The sequence below is a fragment of the Cheilinus undulatus genome, linkage group 16, assembly GCF_018320785.1.
Source record: "Cheilinus undulatus linkage group 16, ASM1832078v1, whole genome shotgun sequence".
Lineage (NCBI taxonomy): Eukaryota > Metazoa > Chordata > Actinopteri > Labriformes > Labridae > Cheilinus > Cheilinus undulatus.
In genome coordinates this window covers 13,350,434-13,373,563 of record NC_054880.1, presented here as the reverse complement: position 1 = coordinate 13,373,563, position 23,130 = coordinate 13,350,434, and the positions used below count along the sequence as shown (strand labels likewise).

At 39.2% G+C, this 23,130-nt stretch overlaps 2 protein-coding genes across 6 annotated transcripts; one reads left to right on the top strand and one right to left on the bottom strand.

The window, feature by feature from the left end:
• Positions 1 to 453: 453 nt before the first annotated feature.
• Positions 454 to 8,049, bottom strand: usf2 (upstream transcription factor 2, c-fos interacting). 2 transcript variants are annotated; one of them, XM_041809585.1, is made up of 11 exons: positions 7,920 to 8,049; positions 7,157 to 7,200; positions 6,859 to 6,974; positions 5,327 to 5,446; positions 5,024 to 5,186; positions 4,850 to 4,937; positions 4,522 to 4,566; positions 3,977 to 4,035; positions 2,832 to 2,923; positions 2,326 to 2,454; positions 454 to 1,529 (listed from the first exon to the last, which is right to left on the bottom strand). In XM_041809585.1, the coding sequence occupies exons 1-11, from the start codon at positions 7,955 to 7,957 to the stop codon at positions 1,440 to 1,442; spliced, it is 984 nt and encodes a 327-aa protein (XP_041665519.1). In that variant the 5' UTR covers positions 7,958 to 8,049; the 3' UTR covers positions 454 to 1,439. The 2 variants fall into 2 exon arrangements, with proteins under 2 accessions (XP_041665519.1, XP_041665520.1); XM_041809586.1 differs by lacking the exon at positions 4,522 to 4,566.
• LOC121524271 (lamin-A-like) lies at positions 6,856 to 22,838 on the top strand. Of its 4 annotated transcripts, none has more exons than XM_041809580.1 (13): positions 6,856 to 6,987; positions 14,278 to 14,631; positions 16,061 to 16,217; positions 17,905 to 18,030; positions 18,308 to 18,478; positions 18,628 to 18,753; positions 19,054 to 19,274; positions 21,022 to 21,295; positions 21,398 to 21,505; positions 21,605 to 21,724; positions 21,814 to 21,870; positions 21,959 to 22,156; positions 22,287 to 22,838. In XM_041809580.1, exons 2-13 carry the CDS (start codon positions 14,294 to 14,296, stop codon positions 22,320 to 22,322), a joined length of 1,932 nt encoding a protein of 643 aa, XP_041665514.1. In that variant the 5' UTR covers positions 6,856 to 6,987; positions 14,278 to 14,293; the 3' UTR covers positions 22,323 to 22,838. The 4 variants fall into 4 exon arrangements, with proteins under 4 accessions (XP_041665514.1, XP_041665515.1, XP_041665513.1 ...); XM_041809581.1 differs by lacking the exon at positions 6,856 to 6,987 and adding an exon at positions 8,028 to 8,152; XM_041809579.1 differs by lacking the exon at positions 6,856 to 6,987 and adding an exon at positions 12,812 to 13,917.
• Positions 22,839 to 23,130: the final 292 nt, after the last annotated feature.

The following is a 23,130-nucleotide window of genomic DNA, read 5'->3' as shown; positions in this document are numbered from 1 at the left end:
TTAAAACTTTACATTTAAGTTCAAATACGCCAAAATAAGTGATAAAAACGAGCACCAGAGCTTCATTTGACCTCCGAAGAGTCTCGCTTCAAAATGTAGGCAAAACCTTTTACCACATTCAGGTACAAACACTTGTTTTATTGTAGTATCAGAATTAGTCATGCCAGTGGTTATATTTCCATGCTGTGGTGACCTTCAGTGTAGACAAAATCTGGTTATTTATCATCAGTTTTTCCACAATACCCTCAGCACATTCATGATCACGGTAATGTTGTTTTGAGGTCTTCTGTCACAAGCAAGGGTTCCCAAAGAGTTTAAGAAATAGGAAATATTGCAAAAAAGCCACTAAAATGCAGCAGGACTAGTGAGCCAAACAGAGGTTGGTCTCAAACCAAGACCTCTTCTGACTGAACCTCTTTCAGTGCATCACACCAGTGACCTATAAAGCAGATATACAAACAAACAATACTTTAATGCCCATTAAAATCATTCACTCATTGAAATTCATGTCCATATGCTCATTTATCTGTACATTGCAGCTAATGGGGACAAAACAGATATAGGAACTCTATTTGTAAAGATTTCAATGAGTCTGGGAACCACTTGCCAATGCACTATCCCAATTACCTGAGCTATATTAACACCTAGATTCTCCAACAGGCTTCTATTAAGGCCTTGCACTAAAAATAAAACCTTCAAGCCTATCAAAGCTGTTTTTACTCTGAACTACTGAAAATTATTGTTTTGAATTGCCTTGACCATGTTTATTAAGATTTGAGCCCTGCCAAGTGCTTTGAAAAGTGGTGTTAAGAGGAAAATTGAAAATGTTTCCTCAAACGGCACATAGATCAGATATATTATATACACACATGATGCACTGACAGTAAAAGCAAGATATTCCCAGGATAACATGGTTTTGTTTTCAGGACAGAGTAACTTCAGAGATGTTTCCATTTTCACATTCCTTAAAGACTAATAAATTAAAAGGAAATTGGAGCTATCATTCATGTCACATTTAGTAGTTTCAAACACAGCAAAAGTCAACTAAAACAAAGGAAGTAGGAGTTTGTGGACGATAAAAAGTTGAAATAATTAAAAAGAAATTCCTTGTCATAATTTAAAGTAAAAAGAAAGTTTGGTGCAAGTGTTGTGGTGCTGTGGAGAGGTTGATTTCCTTGAAGCAGAGGTGAGAGGTTCAGTTAGCTACACAGTTAAGGATTTTGGAGCGTTCAGCCTTCAAACAGCTGAGACAAGTGGAGGAGGCGTTTTCAGTTTGTAGTCCTTCAGTTTTTTTTTCACAAGCTCTGTGTGTGTTTGTGTGGTTCAATTTCAAATGGAAATTGTCTCTCATTGTTAGTCCTTTTCCAGGTATTTATTGTTCAGGTGGGTGGGAGGATGCAACATTGTGTTTGTGATGTTGACACATGTCCAGTCCACAATCACTGTGGTGTTGCATCTCCGCTGACTTCGATGCCATGCTGCTGTAGCTGTGCTCGAAGAAGTGCATTATCATTCTTCAGTTCTTCAATCTAGAAATACAAATAAAGATCATTAGACAGAAAAATGAACAGAGAAGAAGCTCTAGAGTTGGCCAGCTGAATTTAATCATTCAGTCATGTCAGAAAATATCAATCGTCAATACAAGCCAACACCTGCCAATACTGATGTCATGCCAATAATATTGCATATCCCTATTCACTATGGCACTGTGGACAAGCAGCGACGGGCCACCAATTAACATGGTCACTATTTAAGCTACAACACCTGTTAGCAGTGTTAGCAGAGAAGCTCTGACAGAAGAAAGTAAAAGTAAAGACCAGCTTGCTAAAAGTGAGATTTTAGTGATAATAATGTCAAAATCCCCTGGTCTGATGAGCTTGATAAACTTCTGGGATTTGATTGAGATGTTAGACCAGTGAATGTCATCCAGTGCTGTGACACCCCGCTGACCAGACAGTGAGTAACGTTAGCCTTTTTCTACTTTTCTGCTAATTACTGTCAAGACTTCAGCTCCCTTGTTTTGTCCCAAAAAGAGTTGGATTGTGTTCACTGATTGTCATGTTCACATATGTCCAAAATCAAACATGGCCAAAGAGGGAACTGCCCTTTGTTTTAGCACAGCTTCTCTAAACAATCCTGGCATGATAGCTCCCTAAAAATACTGCTTTCAGATGAAAACTTGATGACAGGTTTAGTTGTTTAGTGTCACAGGTTTTACTACCTCTAAAATGCCAACAGGTCTGCCAACTCTTTGTCATTTCACAAGCAAATATGTATACATGAATATTTAATCTCGAGAGGGGAACTTGTGAATATGAAGTTAACCTGTTGTCTAAGCAGCTCGTTGTCCATCTCCACCCGCTCCACCTCTTTGTAACTCTCCTGAAGTCGCTGGTTACTCTGACGCAGCTCTCGGATGTAGTCACAAGCTTTGGAAAGGATGCCTCCTTTACTCTGAGAAACACAGAACAAGAATAACCAGATGTGTTGAAAATGACTCATCACTTCCTTTCTTAATAATTTCTTTACTTTTTTCTTTCTGTGGGTAAACCATAAAATAATCTTTTATTTAAACTCTTGGTTACAAATGGAACAGTATGAGTCATAATTTTTCACTTATGCAAGCATGCACAGAGTGAAAAAGCATTTGTTCAAGAACAGAAGAAGTCAGCAGTTACACATTAAAAAAAGACACAGAACAGCCTTTATCAGCAGTCTGACATTACTTACACTGACATTTGGAGCCAGATTTAATCTATTGATACAAGAATGAGTGGACTGTATTGGCCTTTAAAAGAACATTTAAGGGTTTTTTTTTATTCAGCACTCACCGCTCCAGTTCTGCTGTCTACACTGCAGTCAGGGATGATTTTTGATAGTGTGACGATCCAGTTATTGATCTTGTCTCTTCTTCTTCTCTCCACTGCAAACAAAGAAACAACCTTTTTAACAGCAGGTCGTTGTTCATATAGATTTCAACTTCTAAGACATGAAAACAGTTTGAAGGGAAGAACCTTTAGTCCATTTCAACATCAAGAAATTAAAACGCTCCATGCATTCACATCAATTTGCTACTACTAACTTCAAATTTACCAAAACAAAACATTAAATACAACTCTTAAGAAGGACAAAATAAGCTTTATTAGTTTCAAATGTTCACTAAACAACCAGTCTTTTTTTCTATGTAATTCATAACCAAAATGATATAAACACACTTTACAAGGAGGGCAGGTCTAAATGTACTCTATTATTTATATAGACCCAACATTAATCCACCATGAGCACAGCACTAAACAACAAAACTTCCTTTAAACAGGCAAAACAACAAGCAGAAATACATTTATGTTTAACAGTCATCTGCTGAAGCTGTGGTGGGATTTTAAAGGGATAGAGAGAGATAAAGAAAGAAAAATAGATTAGAGAGATGCAAGAGAGAGAATAGAGAGTTACAGATAAAAAGAAAGCGGGCTGCAAGATGGGGATACTATAAAAATAGTAAAGTGAGATGAAGAAAAAGAGAAGACTGAGATGCAGAAAAGAGGCTGAGGTACATGCAAGAAGAGAGAAGAGGAAGATACAGAAAAAGAGGGGAGAAGGGGCAGAAAAATAGAAGAGGGAGATGCAAAAAGATGTGTTACAGGAGAGGAAAAGAGGGGGTGCAGAAATACAGAAAAGAGAATAGGGGAAAAAAGACAGAAGAGGGAGGTCAAGCACATAGAAGAGGGAGATACTGTACAAGAGAAGAGGATGATACAGGAAAAGAGACAACAGGCAGAAAAATAGAAGAGGGCGATACAAGTGCTGAAGAGGGACATGCAGAAAGAGGAGTTACAGGAGTGGAAAAGAGGGGGAAACTGAATGAGAGAAGATGGAGATGCAGAAAAAGAGAAAAGAGGGATACAGAAAAAGAGAAGAGGAAAAAAAGGACAAACAAGAGAGATACTGAAAGAGACACACGACACTGATGACCATGTACCTTCGTTATGCTGCGCTCTTCGCCTCTCATCTCTAGGCGCTCGTGGGCCCTCCACTTTCCTGTAAAGACAGTAAAAAGAATGTGACAAAGAATTTATGAATATATCCATTACTCCCAAAGTTAACCAAATCTATGACAGCTGAGCTAGACTCCAGTCAAAAACAATATCCTTGAAGTCAATGCATGAGAACAAAGACCCAGCGTTTGGAGCTTTTCTCTTTTATTTGTAACTGTTACCTTGGGAGGGCTCAGTGAACCATTAGTTATTACATCTTTACTAACATAGACTGTTTTAGTTTGTGAACAGGTGCAGCTGAATACTGAGGTCCCAAGCAGGGATCCAGGAGCCAGTCATTAGGAAATTAAACATGGTTTGAGCCATTTTATACAAAAGGATTCAGTCATAGGTGCTAGATTAAAACTGCCTCTTAAATGAACCTATCAGTATACAAGGATGCTAATAACTGATCAGTGATGCACCAAACATCTGTCTCTACAACACATGATGGGGGCTGGGTGGGGGCGTATGTGAAAGTTCTTCTCACCAGTTTGTACTGCCATGCTGCAACATGTCGCTTTCACCGAGGTCTCTGGGGATGGCAGGTAAGTAGGACAGAGTGTGGTTTTCAGATGTTGGATGTTTTAAATGATGGATATTGATATGTTTTTTGAATCTTTATTTTCTATACACAATGACAAAATCATTCCATAAAGGGGAAGGAAGAGAGAAATCCAATTCATAGTGAAGTTACAGGAAAAGAGGGGGTGAGAGATGTGGAAGTGAAAATTCGGTCAAACACGAAGGGAGATTACGGTGATATGATAACTTCAGGGAGGGGTTGAAGGTGTGAGGATGTGTTTTGTTGTACTCACGCAGTATAAGTATGCGTGCGTGGTGCAATGGTGCGAGGCGTCGTCGTCTGCAGGACCTCCGGGGGGCTCATCATCACGTAAAACTGACCTATAAAATACAAGAGTCAATATGGATGATGATGAAATAGAAAACAAATGTCACTTTTCCTTTAGAAGATACAGCCATTTCATTACCTCCTGCCTGTGTGATGGTTTGGTCCGTGGTGGCCTGCACTGACACGGCCGTGGCTGTTCCATCGCTGACTGTGGCAGCAGGAAAATATGCAAAACGTGTCTCCCCTCCAACAGTTTCCCCGGCAGGACTTCCCCCATTGCTGAAAGGATTTTGGATAACTGCCTGGAAAAGGTGAAGTCCGAGGTAAGTCACTAAAACAAAGTCTTACATTTGATAAGGCTGTGTCTGCCTTTTTATGGGCTAGCATTAAGACAAATACGACACCTTTACAGCTGCTTCAGTCTCACAGGGAGTTTACTCACCTGAGCCACCGCCTGAGGGGCTCCAGCAAACGCTGCTGTGGAGACGACACTCACAGCTCCAGTTCCGTCAGCTGCTGCTTCCAATTGATCATCTGTAACCTGAACCACTCGGTAGGTCACCTGAGGACACATCACAGAGCAAATGTTAAAAAGGAGCCTTCACACAGGGTACATTTCACACTTACAAAAACTAAAAATAAAACCAGACAGTGGTGACAAAAATTGCCAGGTTCATTTAAGCACACTGTTTTCAGCATTTACCTACAAACACAAATCTTTTATTCATATAATCTTTACATCACATACTGTATATTTTGTGTTGCATTGCTATCAAGCGTCAACATACAATTTTCCATCACATTTTGGGTATACACTTAATATTCAAGTTTGAATTATCAAAATTATCTTCAAAATTGCTTGTGAACATAACTAAGGACATTTTTCCACTAGGTGTTACGTCTACATATTTGCTAAGGACTCACAATGTTGAAACAGCCAACTGAACTTTAAACTTAAATCCACTGTGAGCTAATCCCCTCTTTCAAACAGCTATTTTTTAATCATGGGTTAGCACCCTGCTGGCATAAATATCTTCATAAGTAACATCACTTTAATGTCAGCCTCCTACCTCATAGTGCGTTATATCACAACTGAACTACAGTTCAATATTCACTATTAAGGCCCTAGTGCTTTGCTTTAATCCAGCTCTACTGTGCCCGTTTTATAATATTTATGTTGTGTTTTATTGATTTCAAAGAGTGCAATTTTATTCACATAAAATATATTTTGTTTGAAATTGCATATATTTGCACATACAAGTCAAAAGATTTTTTTTGCCTTTTGCATTAAAAAGAGAAAATAAACACAAAATTTTAAGTTTGAGGACTTTGCCTCCACAAACTCACCAAGTGACTTTAAGAGCCAGTGAAAGACACACCTGTTTAGACAGGCATTTGGCTCTTTGTAAATATATTGTAGAGCACTTAATGACTCATGTCTGTGAATTTTACATACCTACTTTACTTGCAAATTAACAAATTTCAGCCCTGAAGACACTTAAAAGTGGAGGGAATGAATATAAATAGAGAAAAAGACCTCAGTTGAAATAGGAATGTTAGTCCAACCTTAAACTTCACAGACTTATTTTTCATCTGGCAAAAATCTACCACTGATATAGCAGATTTCTGCAGCCAAAATACTGGCTGAAGTCTTCATATCTGCTGATATGGCTAATTGACTTTTTAAGCTAATATCTGTTGATTCCAATTTCATGCCGGTAATATCGTGCTTCCCTTCATGTCGGTAATATCGTGCTTCCCTTCATGTCAGGTCTGAATCAAGCAACCCATCAGGGTCTTTGGCTGATTACAACACTGATACACTTGAGTGACTGGCTTTGATGTGTTTTTTTTTTCAATATGTTCCTCTCTTTTTAGTAAAAAGGACTCAATCTAATTGAAACTGGCTTAATATAAAGTCTGATTAACTGATGTTATTTACTGTTGTACAGAAGAGAGGCCCTGCATACTCACCTGTCCTCCACTGTTCTCTGTACGGAACTGGTACTGAACATTGTGGTCAGCGAACGCAGCCTGTGGGACACCGGTGATTGTCACTGCGGTCTGCTCCTCTGTCCCAACTGCCTCACCTGCAGCACACAGGTACACATGGGTCAGACATGAAAGACTGCACCACAGCAGAGCCTTAAAACACACATGAGATGATGCATTCTGCAGATATTTGTGCATATCTTCTTATGAATCACAAATTGAATTTAAAACTGAATGTCTTCTACAGTTGTCAGGGTGTAAAAAAAACCTCTGCTCTCACCTTCCTGTAGCTGCACCACCTCCTCTGGTTCCTGTTTTTCGTGACTGAAAAAAAGAGATAACACAAATGAGTCAATTTCAGTCTGAAACCAATAGGCACAGTTAGAAAAAGCATAATGAATAAACATCTGTGCTGCTTTGGAGCAAGCTTTTCTACACAGCTGTAGGCTAAGAGCGCCCCCGCGTGGTGACATAAGGAAAAGATAGAAAAACAAAAATAAAGTCGTACAAAAATAGCGTGCAAGCTACAGAAATCCTGATTTCTTGCAAAGTCTTGGATGGAAATTGCAATTACATAAGAATTTTAATTTAAAAAAGACTTGTTTGATTTGCTGCACACGACAAGTAAAACTTCATAAATGCGTATAACGCTTCTGTGATACTTTAAGCATTTTATAATGAAATAGCTGTTAGCTTCCTTAACAGTGCAGTGAAGTACGATTGTAGCCTTGAAATTAGAAAAAGTTGCTCTTTTTCATTTGCATTAGTGTCAAGTTAATAAACAGCAATGGTGCTGTTAAAGATCTGCTAAAAAGGGCGCAAATTTTCTGCTAAAATTTGTCTTGACGGAAGCCGAAATGCATCTTTCTCACAAGCTGCAAAACAGCCGATTCAAGCACAAAGTAAAAGGCAAAGAATTCCCAAATATTAAAAGTATCTGGAGCATGCAGGTTATAAACAGAGCATTGCGTTACAAGGAGAAAATGGGTTTTAGGCCGGGCTCGGAGCCATGGCTGAGCAGGAAGCAGGCTGCAGCCTCTCACCTCGCCGAGCTGTCCAGACTCTGCTCCAGCATATCCATGAAGCTTTTGCGGTGTGTAAAAAACGCCGATATTCAACGACACTGATTTACGGAGATGGAAGCGCTGATCACGGGGACAAACACACGGGTCATGTGAGGAAGACAGTCCAGGACACGTGAGGCAACCACCGGGCAAGGAGCTAAAATGGAGGCCGCTGCCGAGCAGGAGGAAGCCGTCTGCGTCTGTGCGGAGAGGCAAGAAAAAACAGTCCGGCTGTTTCCGCAGGTTCACGGAGAAGGGAGAGCCTCGGCCGGGGGTTAAGATCGTTAAAGTCTAGTTGATTTACTGCTGCATTCCCGGATGGGAGATGATTTCCTTTTTTAATTTGCTGAAATTCTTGTTTGTCTCTGGTTTTCTTTTTTGTTGCTCCGCGGTGTTCAGCTGCCGTTTATCCGCGCAAAACTGCGGCGGCTACATGCGCTCAATAAGATATGGAGTGGACTCAGTTTGTTAAGTGATAAAACGCCGACTTTAAATCTTGATGTCGCCTACTCCTCTTAATATTTCATAAGGAGTAGCCATTTATTTCTGTGACTTGTCGAATGCAAAGAATTTGATGGGTATCCGCTGATATTGAGCTTATTTCTCGGCTTATTTCTACATTGAAGCGTGTATTTTCGTTGATTATTCACTATAATTTTCCAAGACTTTGTTGCTCACTTTTCTAAACGTTCACTCGTGTCTGTACAGTCTTTATTTGACAGAGCTAGGGCCGACAAATCAGCTCACTGGCACTTTTTTCAGGTCCTTTGCCCAGGTGACCACTATGATCCAATACGGGTTTTCCCACAAACCACATGACAAAAACTGCCCACGTCTGCTACAAATCGAAGCTCCACGCTTTCAAGCTCCTCGTAATTCACTGTTTTATGTCTTTTTACACACCATGTTTTATTTTGGAGGTTAAAATAAGAAGACTAGACGTGTTATGATAGCTTTATTCTGCCTTTTAGTGGGTATTGTCATTCAGATCTGTGAAATGAAGCCGGATAGGCTGTGCAGTATCTGTCAGCGCTGCAGACATGATTCCCTCAGCTAGAAATAGAGTCAATAATCCCACCACCACTCAGATCAAATAGTTTCCCTATTGACATGTTTTATTGAATGAAAAGATGACCTTCTGGATCAAAGCTTGAGTTTCACTGTAGTTTAAAATAACTCTTTAATCTGACAGACACACTGCCTGGTTAAGTAATACTCTCAACAGCCTGAGGTAGATGGTGGGAGGGAATGGGAAGTTTGCACATCAGTAGCAACAGGATGCTGGAATTTGCATGCTTGCAACCACACCCTTTTCGTTCACAGTCATTCTCACGGAAGATTAAGAAATGTTAAAAAATAAATTTACAACCATTAAGAAGAAGTTTAAGGCCCCACAGTAAACATCAGTGTTCTTGTACTGTGGTTACTGGTTCATAGTAATGTTGATATTAATGAGATATATGGGACCACCTTTGTTTTTTAAGGCATGCCTATCTTCATGTAGTCTTATATACTTGCTTACACATCCATATATTTTATATGTAGATGGTTATTTATATCAATATCAAATGTGTATCCTGTTTATAATCACTTGATTCTTCATATTTCCACTATATTCGTACACTTACATGTTTTACTTCATTTCACTCAATAATCTTGCACTTTGCTCAGAACATTGTTTTTTGCACACATCTTAAGAAGGGTACTACATCGTGACTTATAAGGTCCACATTAAAGAAAAGAGCAAGATTTCAAAGTGGTCATAATATTAAAAGATTGAATTAATATATTTATGACAAAGTCTTAAACGTCTGAGATTTAAGTTAAACATTTACATGATTCAAGAGATAAATTAATGAAGTTGTCATTTCAGTTGATGATTAGTAATTTTGAATTTAGCCTATATATTAAAACTGCATTTAGGCTCTCTGATTGGTCATATTAATTGATTTAAAAAGGTTAATGCTTCATATAATCTGCACGCAGTTTGAACACGTTCTTTCAGAATCACAAGTGTCACAAAGAAACCAAGGTTTTGTGTAAATTAAGATTATGATTTCAACTTGTAGAGCAGTGATCATCAGCTGGTGGCCCGCGGGCCTTTTCATACCCGCCAAAGCTCCTGATCCGGCTCCCAAAAGATGTTTAAATTTAGAAAATTTGAGGAGAAAAAAAAGATAATGTGGTTTTTAGGGTATTATTTGATTATAGATTCCTACAATAATTAAATAAACCCCAAAAGTGCAACGGTTTTATCTGGATTTTTTTTTTTCCAGAAATCCACCTGCGAGTTCTTACTAATAAATATGATGCATGATAAACACATACTTATCAGTCCAGCCCAGATAAAATCTGCAGTTTTCTGTCATCTGTTCAACTTGAGGCTCTTGGAGAGTTTGATTTTCCGTAACATCAAAACAAAAAACCTGTTTGCTTCTTTGTTTTCTACCAATTAGAATGCAGCATATTAGCATCAAACATGATAGTCTTAGAAATATGCAGCTTAACTATTTTGATTGTCTATAACCAATAAGGACTGATCTCACTGCTTAAATTATTTGAGTTTTGGAAGAAAATATAACTACTAATACAGCATGTTATGTGGACCAAAATATCTCTTCTATTTTTGCCACTTCAGTGTCTGTTAAGACAAAATCTGGCCCTTGTAAAAAGAAAGTAATGCTCCCTATTGTAGAGCACACACTGGACATTCAGAATAAACCATATTAATGACAGACATTTCTAAATTGTCTATGAAAATTATTTTCTGCTTTAGCCAGTTCATTATTCCAGTAAATCAACACTTAAATCCTGTAAATTTACAAATTGAATATCATAAATTGATGTTTTTTTAATCTCATGAAATCATGACTTTAATTTCAAAGCTCTAGACTTTCTTCAAACTGGTACAACTTGTGTACTTTTTTATCCTCAGCATAATGCTGGTTTCAGACATAAACACTCTCTCACTGATTAAAATAACATTTCCTGCAGTTTAATGCAGCCACTTCATCTATGCTCTTCAAGAAGAGTGTGTAATGTCTTTATATTCTTATAAAACATGTATTTTATTCAGAATAAAAGTGAATAAGAACTAATGTGAACTGAATGAATGAAAGAATGCAGAAGTTAAACCATGTTTCTGTTTCTATCAGAGAAAAACTGAAAAATGGGGATCAAATAGACAAATATACACAAATAATCTAATTAGGTTATAAGATCATACAGTTAATAGGAGAGATTTAAGAAATATGCAAAACCTGCATAAAGTAAATTCTGTAATTATGGGTTCATATTTTACCATATTTTTAAGGCAGTGGACTTTTAACAGAACAAAATCGCTGTAATAACTTGCTTCTATGTCAACAGTGAGCAGAGAATATTCAGGAAATGCTTAAAGATGTTAGGCTGAGTGTATAAAGCGCTCTGTCCTTATTATAGTGTGTAAATCTCTATACCTCCCTTTCATACTGAATGTTAATGTGTGAAATGCAAATAAACACGGCTGTAGGTGGTTCTGAGAGAATATCACACCTTCACTCTTATGCTTCTCTCAGAATTTCATTGCAACACCAAGTCTGAAAGTGTAGCTATATTATGCAGGGTTGGTTTAAATTTCTGTAGTGGGGCCCAAGGTGAAATCCAGCGCACCTGAGGTTTCTAAAAGAAAATGATATGAAGAAGCTGTCACCTCCGATCACAGTGAGAACACTTGTGATGAGGGCTCTCATGTTCCTTTATTCTAGGTGGTGTCAAACCAAACGAGGGTGGTTATCAAAGATCAGCACTTTTTACACTTCATATGAACATATTTGCATCATTGTTGAAGTGCTGCTTAACCCCAGTACCAGTGGAATACATATATTTTATGGTTGGACTCTAAAATGAAGAATGTTTAACAGTTGTTGTGGGTTGTAAAGCGCTGAAGCCAATCACAGCAGCTATTGGTCGAGAGGCAGGCACACCCTTGACTGGTCACCAGTAAATCCCAGCTCTGACAAAAACACAAAAAATCCATTAATTCTGAATTGTCTTGGGTTTAATAATATTAGTAAATTCAAGCTTTATCTACTATAATGTACTCTACTGACCTGATCACAGTGCAGTGAAAAAGAAATTGCCTCATCTTGTTAAATTATGAATTAATAGTGTTGAACCAATCGCTGTGAATTAGACCAGTTAAATCAAGAAATCCCTTAAATACAACCTGTCTGACAACGTGAAGAAACACACCTACATAACAAAGACATTTCTAAGGCTTTGGGGCTCCAGCAAACTGTGATGAGAGCTATTACCCACCAATGGAGAAAACTTGGAACCATGGTGAACATTCCCATTAGAGGCCGGCATCAACGACTCATCCAGGTCAGAACCCAGAAGAAAATCTAAAAACCTGCAGGCCTTACTTGACTCAGTTGAGTTCAGAGTTCAGGGTTCACAATAAAAAAGAGACTGGGCAGGAGAGTTCCAAAGCTAAAACCACTGCTGACCAAAAAGAAAAAAAGGCTTGTCTCACATTTGTCAAAAACATCCTGATGATCCCCAAGACTGTTGGGATAATATTCTGTTGACTGATAAGAAGAAAGTTGATCTTTTTGGAAGGTGGTGCCCTGTTACATCTGGAGCAACACTAACACAGCATTTCTTAAAAAGAACATCATACCAGCAGTCAGCGTGGTGGTAGTGTGATGGTCTGGGGCTGCTTCGCTGCTTCAGGGCCTGGAAATTGATCAAACCATTCTGCTCTCTACCAGAAAATCCTGAAGGAGAATGCCCCTCCATCAGATTGTGACCTCAAGCGCACTGTTATACAGCAGGACAATGAACCGAGACACACCTGTACCCAAGTACACCTCTGAATGGCTTAAAAAAATAAACTAAATGAAGGTTTTGGAGTGGCCTAGTCAAAGCCGGTCTTAGATCTGATTGAGATGACCTTAAAAAGTTCAATCATGCTGGAAAATCCTCCAGTGTGGCAGAATTTAAACAACTCTGCAGAGAATAGTGGACCAAAATTCCTCCACTCTTTAACTCTATTACCTCCTCAAGTATGGCAAAGTAGGTTTGGGAGTGCTTTTCCCTTAGTTGATTAAATCATCATTTAAAACAGTGCATTTTGTTTCTTCTCAAGTTATCTTACATCAAAATGTAGTAGATACTGTGAAAAAGTGATGAATATTGAACCCAAGACAATGCAACCGTTATGGAATTTTACTTAACTGATGTTTTGCACATCCTTTATATTTCTTTGAAACTATGACAACTTAGTTGTTCTCTTTTTCTGGCAGAAAACTGGTTTGTAATGGGATAAAAACTCCTTCTTAGTATAGTTTTATGAGGCAGCTTAGTGCCTCTTGACTTGAGCTATTGTATCAAAGCTGACTTGTGTTTAAGAAACACAATTTTGGGCTGAACAAAAAGGAAATGATCCAGATGTGTATCTTAGAAGGAGGGTTGAGGATTTGAAAACTGTAGTTCTGTGTTCGAGAGTTAAAACAGTCTCCAAGCTCTTATATAACTTGTTAATTTTCACTTTATGCAAAAGTATGAGCACTGAGGTTTGAGCTAAACAAAGCAGACGAGATGAGTACAACTCTCAGGCAAAAGGATTGCTTAAAATGATCCCTATAAGTATCACATGGCATTGTGCCTCTATTTGACTAGAGGGTGACTCATTCATTCAGACTGCACACCCATAACAGAAAGAGAGAGACAGAGAAAGATGGCGAGAGAGAGAGAGGGAGAGGAACAACCACCTACCGAGTGCCAAACTTGAGGCCAACCTCTCTCCTCCCATCCCATCTCATTCTTTCCTACATGGGCATTCAGATGAGCTTGTAGACAGAGCAGTAACGTCTGAGCAGAGCTGGAGAAGTAAGACGGACTCTCACATCATTAGATAACAACCAAAACTAACAGAAAAGTCTGCAGATAACTTCGGAGCAGCGTTTTCTCTTCATCTGAGCAGCTTTAAAAGGTAAATCTTTCTTTTTAAAATGGGCATCTTTTGTGCAGAGGGATTACTTTGATGTTTGGGTGGAGTCGATGTCCCCTCCCATGTCTTTTCATTAATTATACCCTTTGTCTGCTGTTTGTTTTATGCCATTGCACACAAAAGACATGGATGTTTCCAGAAATGATCATTTACAGCAACATACGTTTTCATTTTTTATCGTAAACTTGCATGTATGACTTTTTTTTGGTAATCTTAACTGAGAAAAAGTAGTTTTTGAAGACTAGGGATGTTTTAAATCACTGTTTCTAAACCATTTATTATGTTTTTCATAAAAAAATGAAAAGTATTAAAACTTGCAAATTATTTTTTTTCTTTGTAAAGATAGCAGAAAGGTGCAATGGCGACGCCCAAAAACACTCCCCGAGGTGCAAACACACCACTGTCCCCCAACCGAATCACCCGGCTCCAGGAGAAGGAGGACCTGTGCAACCTCAACGACCGACTGGCCATCTACATCGACAAGGTGCGCTCTCTGGAGGCTGAGAACGCCGGCCTGCGTCTGCGCATCACCGAGTCAGAAACAGAGGTGACCCGGGAGCTGACGGGCCTCAAGGCGGCCTATGAGACCGAGCTGGCCGATGCTCGCCAGACGCTGGACTCTGTGGCCAAAGAGCGGGCACGCCTGCAGCTGGAGCTGGGCAAGCTGAGGGAGGACTACAAGGAGCTGAAAGCAAGGTGAGTGACAGGAAGACAAATCTACATATAACACTCTTTTCATAATGATTTTACTGATGGAGAAAAAAAGGCAGAACAATGTTGTTTTGCATCAATCAGATTGGGACTTGGGATGTTTTAGGGGTGTCCAGGCCCATTTGAGGCCCTGTATTTCTTAGGAGCACCCCTGTGACTTTAAAACATGTAGTTTCTTCACATTTCTGGGGAGACTTTGTGAAGTGCTAAAGACATTAGGTTGATTATGTAACTCATAAAACATTATTTATTGCAAAAAGATAAAACTAGACTTAATATTCTCAGAAGTTTTGTCATAGAAGCTGCTGCATGTGGCTGCAAAAGTTAGAAAACATTGCTGTGTGAAGCTCATTTTTGTGCTTTTTATTGTCTTAGTGACTCATCTCTCCCTGTGCTTGTGTTGCACCTCATTACTTTAGCACTATTATCCCATAATTATCACTTGTAGGAGCAATGGCTGCTGCTCAGATGGTCTGGTTTTAAAGGCAGGACTTCTCAACCATACAAAACAAAACTGACAGTTTAACAGCAGAAATCATGTTTGGAAATTGACTGATCTCCATTTTTTCTAGTGTAGTGATAAACATTGTATAACTGCTTGGTTCTTTTAAAAGATTTTTGGCAACTAATAAAAATAGATGCTGCTTATCTGATGATCATGTGAAGACATGGATGCCTAAAGGCTTCAAAAGTCCCTCTTTCAAACTTAATCTTTCTCAGGTTAGAGCAGCCATTTTCCATTAAAGTGAGAAGGTTTGCGATTGCTGTGTTGATATTTTGATCATTTCTGCATGTGATCCATTGCATATGTACACACTTACTCATCAGCTCTTAATGGCAGATGCTTTAATAACTTTAGCTCCTCAGAGCGGGCCACTCCCTTTCTTCATCCCACCCTCCTCATTGCTCAGTTTGACGTTGGACTTCCACTCCGTCTCCTTCCCATGCTGTCTGATGACTAACTCTTTCCCCAGTTTCTCCTCCTTCACCAAAGCAGTCATTGCTCACATAATACGTGGCAGTGTTTAGAGTTCTCCACTCTCGCCTCCATTATTTTTCCACAAATACTCAAACGATGGCCATTTGGCAAAGCCGAGCCGTTCCCATGGCAGCGTCAAAGCTAAACATCAACGGCTGTGGCTTGTGGCTACCAGATACACGGGGCTGGACGTAGATCATTGTGGCCTTATGAGTCATATGCACCAAGGTCTTTCCCGTCTCTGGCTACATCCTTCTTCAAAAATAGCTCATATTTGTTTCATTAGACTGTTAAGGAAACTGTAGTAGTTTTGTTTCCACTTGGTTCTTAGGTTACAAGAAAAAACAGATGTCGATCTTGATCCTTCTTACTGTAATATCCTCATCCAGAACTGTAAACACATCCAAACATCTGAGACTCTTTATGTCTCTGCAGGAACAGCAAGAAAGAGTCTGAACTGACCGCAGCGCTGCAGAGGCTCAAAGATCTGGAGGCTCTGCTCAATTCCAAAGATGCATCCTTGACTACAGCTTTAGGAGAGAAGCGTAACCTCGAGGTGGAGAACAGGGACCTGAAGGCGCAGGTTGCCAAGGTAAATGCAAACTCACGCACGGTTAAAAAGTCACTGGAAACACATCTGGGGTCCAGTTTTTGGCAGTTAGCTCACAAGTCACTTAACATACTTTTGTTGCCAAAATAGCTGCATATTTTTGAGTTTTTCCAGCTGACACAACAAGCCCAGGACTTACATAATCCCTCTAATAAACAAAATATGAACACTTTTGACACTGGCGGACTCACAGGGGGGCGGGGGGTGATCGCCCCGCTTGATAGTTCATAGCAAAAGTGCCCTTTTGTATGCCAATATGGTAGATAAACACAATAATGTGCCCACTGTGGTGTCCGCTGGGTGGACAAAATTTGTTGAAGTGCCCATTTTGGTGCCTTTTATGTAGACAGTCTGACAAAATGCCCTTTTTGCTGCTCTCTATAAGGACAACAGTTGTCTTCTGGGGTGCTCTAAATTTTAAAAAATGCTGCAAAAGGGCCCTCTCTTTGGTGTCTTCTGAGTGGACACTCTTTGTTGAAGTGCCCAGTTTCGTGCCTTCTAGGTGAACAAAATTTGACAAAGAGCCCTCTTTGGTATCCTCTGTGTGGCCTGAAATCTTGGAACTTACCTCCTCATGTGCCCCCTGAATAGACAAAATTGGACAAATGCCCTCTTTGGTGCCCTCCAAGTTGCCAAGATTTGACTAATTGCCCTCTCTGGTGCCCTATATGTGGACCAAATTCGACTTATTGCCTTCTGTGATGCCCTCTCAGTGGACAAAATTTGACAATTGGCCTCTTAAGTACCTTTAAAGTGAACAGAATTTGACTAAATGCCCATAAAGTTGACAAAATTTTGCAAAGTGCTCTCATAAGATCTGTCTGGGTAGACAAAATGTGAGCAAGTGCCTTCTTTGGTGCCCTGTAAGTGGACAAAATCAGGCTTAGTGTGCTGTACGTGAACAAAATGTGGCTTTGTGCCCTCTAAGTGGGCAATATTTGACCAAAAGGCCCACATTGGTACCCTCTAAATAGACAAAATTAAACAAACTACACTTTTAGTACCCTTTAAGTGGACAAAATTTGACTTTATGCTCTTTAAATTGATAAAATTTGACAAAGAGCCCTTATTGGTGCCTTTAAAATAGACAAAATTATATAAATTATCCTCTTAATTGTCCTCTATGTGGACAAAATTGGGCTTCTAGGCGGCTATATGATAAAGTGTCTTCAGGCTTCCTTTGCTGTAATGGATAAAAAACAGTAATTTGACCTCTATCCTCCTCCACAGTGAACAGTAAGTGTTAAAGTGCCTTCCAGGGTTGTCTTCCAGTGATAAGGATGTCCTCTCAGTGGATGAAACCACATGACCAACAGTGGAGAGAAAGCAATGAAGTGCTATATGCTCCTTGGTGTAAAGTTCATTTTCATTAACATCCTCCCTTGTAAATCAGGTGTTAAATGGTTCATAATTACTCATCTGTTTTACAGTGGAGGAATGGCTACAATCATAACTATCTAACTTTCTATTTCACTAGAAATGTTCACCAGATTTTATAAATATTTGTGCACGATTGTGTAAGAAAAATGAGGGATTTGTTCGCCGTCTGTCTGTATAAATTAAAGGACACTCTCTACTCTGTTGCCTTTTTTTACTGCATATTTATTCACTCTGCAGGGTGTTTATGTGAAACCTTGTGTTATACTGAGTCCTTCTTTGGCTTTCTTAGCTGGACACAAGCTTGAGCGATGCCAGGAAGCAGCTGCAGGAGGAAATGCTGAGGAGGGTGGATGGAGAGAATCGCATCCAGACCCTGAAAGAGGAGCTGGAGTTTCAGAAGAACCTTCACTCTGAGGTCAGACTCCCTGACAAATAATACATTTTCAACAGCAGGTATTAGCTTTGTCACATTAGCATTTATGCATATAACATAAATGAGTTATCAGAAAAAATATTAAGACACATAATCACAATAAATGTCAAAGGAATTCTATTGCTGAACAATTCTAAGGGTTATGCTGGGACAGTAGAGGCGTGGACAACTTTCAAGTCCACAAAGCTTCCTATCTACGTTTTTGAAGCATATATTTGTAGGTGGGAGTTTGTAAGACTTTGCTGTTCTTCTCCTTCAGGAGCTGCGGGAGATAAAGCGCCGCCATGAGTCCCGTATGGTTGAGCTGGACAACGGACACCAGCAGGACTTTGAGAGCAAGCTGGCCGAGGCTCTGACTGAGATGCGGAGCCAGCACGAACTGCAGATTAAGATGTACAAGGATGAGATTGAGAAGACCTACAACACCAAGGTAGACCATCATAGTTCATGATATAAAGTAGAAAAAATGAAAGAAAAAGGCAATGCTACTGTCTACAGAGATAAATAACCAACTCAACATTAGTTGCATGTAGTAATAATACTCAATTTATGTTCTACCTTGTTGTTTCTTCCTGTCAGTTGGAAAGTGCTCGTCAGTCAGCGGACAGGAGCAGCCACCTGGTTGGAGCAGCACATGAGGAGCTCCAACAGACTCGAATCCGCCTCGAGTCTGTGTCCTCTCAGCTCAGCCAGCTGCAGAAACAGGTGATCTGAAAGGATTTGCTCACATAGATCACATTCAGGGTCATCTGCACAGTGTGTCAAACATAATACCAATGGCCCTTTAAAGATAAATGGGATTATGTTGCTCTTAATAAATGAATTTATGTTGTTTATTTAAAATACTATGTATTTGTTCTCTGAGAGCAAATGGATTCCTATAAATCTGAGGGGCGCCACTTTTTTACAGTTTAAATTAGTAAAGTAAAACCCATAAAGACTGTATGTTTTCCTACCACATAATCTGAAAGTAACCGCTGACTGGTTTCTCTTCCTGTGACCCAGCTTGCAGCCCGTGAGGCAAAGATCAGGGACCTAGAGGATGCCCTGTCTCGTGAGCGGGATACCACTCGCCGCCTGCTGGGAGACAAAGACAGAGAAATGGCTGAGATGAGGCAACAAATGCAGCAACAGCTGGATGAGTACCAGGAGCTGCTGGATGTGAAGCTGGCTCTGGATATGGAGATCTGTGCTTACAGGAAACTGCTGGAGGGAGAGGAGCAGAGGTATGAAAGCCCACTCTCTACATTCAGGCTGCTATTTTCCTCTGATGTCATGAACAAGATGTGAAGGTCAAATGTCAAAAAAGTTACACCACTGTATCCAAACTTAATAAAAGGTTTCAAAGGGGTAAATGTAACATAAATGCCCTTTACCTGAGACAGATTTCTGAAAGGAAAATTGATCATGAAACATGAATCCATATTTCAATAAAAAAAACTAAAGCTTTGTCATAAACCTGTTAGCCACTGTCACACGTAAGCTTAGCCTAAAATAATGTCATATCATTAACAGTAGTATAAGCTAAAAATAGGTCATGTTAACATTAGTTGCCATGGCTGTTTGAAGCAAATATGACTGTAACCTTATTAATAGATGAAGTCTCAACAGCTTGCATTAGCATTCAGTCATTTCTAAGCTAACATTTCTGTTTAATAGTGTGAAATGTTTAAAAATGTTCGACTTCATTGCAAGTAGTAATGTTATTTAACTAGAAATAATGCATGTTACATTAGTTAACATGGTTTTTTGAAGCCAATATGATCATAAACTTACTAGTAGAGAGAAATACAAACAGCTCACATTAGCATTTAATCACTTCCTTAGCTAATTACTCTTTAATAGTGTGAAATGGTTGAAAATGTTCACATTCCTAGCAAATAGTAATTAATAGTAATTAATTTATTAATAGTAAAGCTATCAAAGAATTGCTAGAATGCTAACATTAGCTTTTGGAACTTAGCTTCCTGCAGCTAATGAGTTATTTAAACATGTCTTATGCATTAGTATAGTTAAGTCACAATAGCCAACTTAGCAAGCATTCATTGCTGCTGATTGTTGCTAAGAACTCCATCTTCTCAATTAATACTACTGTTTGCTAACATTAGCCAGTATGAATAAGCTTCTTTAAGCTAATAAGATATTAAAACATTTCTTTAGTAAGTTCATTAGGACAGCTAAGGCATAGCTAACTTCAGCTAGCATTCATTATCGCTGATTGTTGTTAAGTATGCCAGCATCTTGGTTAATACTGTTTGCTAACATTAGCTACTATGAATTAGCTTCTTTCAGCTAATAAGATATTACAATATTTTTTAGTAAATTCATGAGGACAGCTAAGTAATAGCTAACTTTATCTAACATTCATGACTGTTGGTTGTGTTAAACAGGACCAGCGTTTTTGTAAATGGTTATGTTAGCTAACAACAGTGACCTTAGCTGAATATTTGAATGCTAATTAACATCATGTAGCTAATGGGATATTAAACAACTTACATTAAAAATACTAAGATAAGTCAAAGCAACTGTCGTCACTAAGTTTACTGTCTAATAGTGTGAAAGGGAAGAAAATTTGATGTTATTTCATTAATAGTAATGCTAGCAAGGAATTGCTAAAATGCTAACATTAGCTGCTGTGTCTTTTCCTCCTGCAGCTAATACATAAAGAAAACATTTTTTCACAACAATCTTTCTCTAAATCGTTTTCTCTTAAGTTAACCTATTGATAAACCTTGAAGAAGAAAATTGACTATGATCTCTTAGATTTCTGATGTAAATATATATCTTTTTTTTTAACCTGAACTACAACAGTCAAATATTGTACAACATCTGAACTTCCCTCTGTGAGCCTGAGGTCAATGGAAAGGTGGTTACCACACAGCACTGTTAGTTTTCACAATAACATCTGAGTTTTACAGCGACAGCCTGTCACATGTAATTAATGAATAAACACTCACATAATTGTTTTTGCAGGCTGCGTCTCTCCCCCAGTCCTCCGCCCACCAAAATGACAGGGAGCCGCTCCTCCTCCACAGGAGCTCACTCTCGATCCGTCCACTACACTTCTCAGAACTCTCCTGCCAAGAGACGCCGTCCCAATGACACGGACAGCGAGGCCTCCAGCTTTGCAGGCGGAGCTGTGTCCCGCACTCGTATCACCCAGCAGGCTTCAGCCAGCGGACGAGTCACTGTGGACGAGGTGGACCTGGATGGAAAATATGTCAGACTTGGAAACAAGTCAGATGAGGTTAGAAGATGCATATTTGGCATACTGATTTATGATCTACTGTGGGGTACTAATGAGTTGACTCTATTAGAAATAAATTTTTTTTTTCAATTCTTTCATCAGGATCAGAATTTGGGGAACTGGCAGGTGAAGCGACATGTTGGATCTGGTGCTCCCATCATCTTCAAGTTTCCAGTAAAATTCACCTTGAAGGCCGGACAGAGGGTCACGGTAAAAAGCATCTCCTTCTGCAGAATCACAGATTAAAACAGTGATTATAAATGCAGTTAGAGATACTCACATCTTTTTGTACACTGTCATGGTCGTCAGATCTGGGCCTCTGGTGCTGGTGGGAGCCACAATCCTCCCTCTGACCTGGTGTGGAAGACTCAGGCCTCGTGGGGCACTGGAGACCTTCTCCAGACAACCCTGATCAGTGCCAGTGGAGAGGTATCAAAGCTTTATCACAGCAAGAGCATGGTTTTCATGCAGTATGAAAGTTTGCACTGAATGACTAAAAATGCCTTTTTTTCCTGCAGGAAATGGCAATGAGAAAAGTCACCCGTACACATTTTGATGATGATGATGAAGACATGGTGAGAGAAACAGTCTCCTGTTTCCTTTCAGAGTAAATGTATCTAATACCGCAGCACTAACATAGTTCTATCTGACCTTGTGCCTCAGCAGGTAGCTCACAGCACCTGTGGGGACAGCGAATACAATCTGCGGAGTCGGACAGTGGTCTGTGGCTCCTGTGGACTTCCTTCGGAAAAATCCAGTAACTGCTCCGTGACCTCAGCCTCTCGCTCCTTCCGCAGCGGAGGAATCTCTGAAGGTTTACTGCCGCAGTCCTATGTGTTCAGCACCAGCACTCCTCGCAAGGTGACTCAAACAAATGATGCATTACTTCATTTTTTACTTTTAAAGGCATAAAGACAAGCTGGATATTATTATGTTTATATCAAATGCCTTTCATTAATTGAACAGTGTCTTTGCTTGTGTTTTCTCTCAGACTGGAGCGAAGCTGGAGACCTGTCCGATCATGTGAGCCTGTGGATCCACGCTGAAACACATCGTCTGCATAAGTTTTCAGCCATTTGTTCTTTAGTTACCAGTTGTAGTTATTTAGGTCATACCTTTTAATATGGAATGATTTTCAAGATACTGTTTGCAATAAAACTTTATACTGCTTTTTTATAATGTAAATAAGCATGCTTATGAAATATTGTCTTCAATTTTTATTACCATCTTTGTCTGTATTGGTGACATTCCTTCAAAATACCAGCTACTTCAACAGCTTAAATGGACAGTATGAAATCTTCAACAATGCAGATAAAAGCATACGTTTAAACTCTAGTACTTTTTGTATCCAATTTAATTCAGATTTTCAATACACTCTGTTCACATGCTGATGCAGTAGGGTTGCAGTGTATACATTTTGCTCAGTGATTAAAAAAAAGACATTTACTATGACTATTTTTTCAGGGAAGTTGACCCCAAACTTGCTTTAAAACTACACAATATTTTGTATTTTTGCTGATATAAATAAACATGTTTTAAGATCCTTGTCTATGTTTATCTTGTGCAATAATAATGTCAATCTGCCCTGATTTCCTCTCCCCCAGCTTCTGACTTCGTCCATCGTGCTGTCTCCAATAAATGTGTGTTTTTAAAAAAGATGCTGCTCTGATAGGAAAAATATAATGGTCTGGCACATTTAAATGTATGGTTAATTCTCTTTTCACGACTGACTGGCAGTTTCTCTTGACTTAAATTTGCAGGAGTATTTTTTGCTTCTCTTCAAATTTTTGTGGGTAGGAATTTAATACTGTAAAATATCTGAACACTGTCTTTAG

What these genes read in the sequence shown, in the direction of transcription:
- LOC121524271 (XM_041809580.1), top strand. Translation starts at nt 14,294, where the DNA reads ATGGCGACGCCCAAAAACACTCCCCGAGGTGCAAACACACCACTGTCC. An exon ending in TGAAGGCGCAGGTTGCCAAG is followed by an intron (nt 16,218 to 17,904) that starts GTAAATGCAAAC and finishes TGGCTTTCTTAG; the next exon opens with CTGGACACAAGCTTGAGCGA. An exon ending in CTGGAGGGAGAGGAGCAGAG is followed by an intron (nt 19,275 to 21,021) that starts GTATGAAAGCCC and finishes TTGTTTTTGCAG; the next exon opens with GCTGCGTCTCTCCCCCAGTC.
- usf2 (XM_041809585.1), bottom strand. Translation starts at nt 7,957, where the DNA reads ATGGATATGCTGGAGCAGAGTCTGGACAGCTCGGCGAG. An exon ending in AGTCTGGACAGCTCGGCGAG is followed by an intron (nt 7,201 to 7,919) that starts GTGAGAGGCTGC and finishes TCTTTTTTTCAG; the next exon opens with TCACGAAAAACAGGAACCAG. An exon ending in ACGAGCTGCTTAGACAACAG is followed by an intron (nt 1,530 to 2,325) that starts GTTAACTTCATA and finishes TTGTATTTCTAG; the next exon opens with ATTGAAGAACTGAAGAATGA.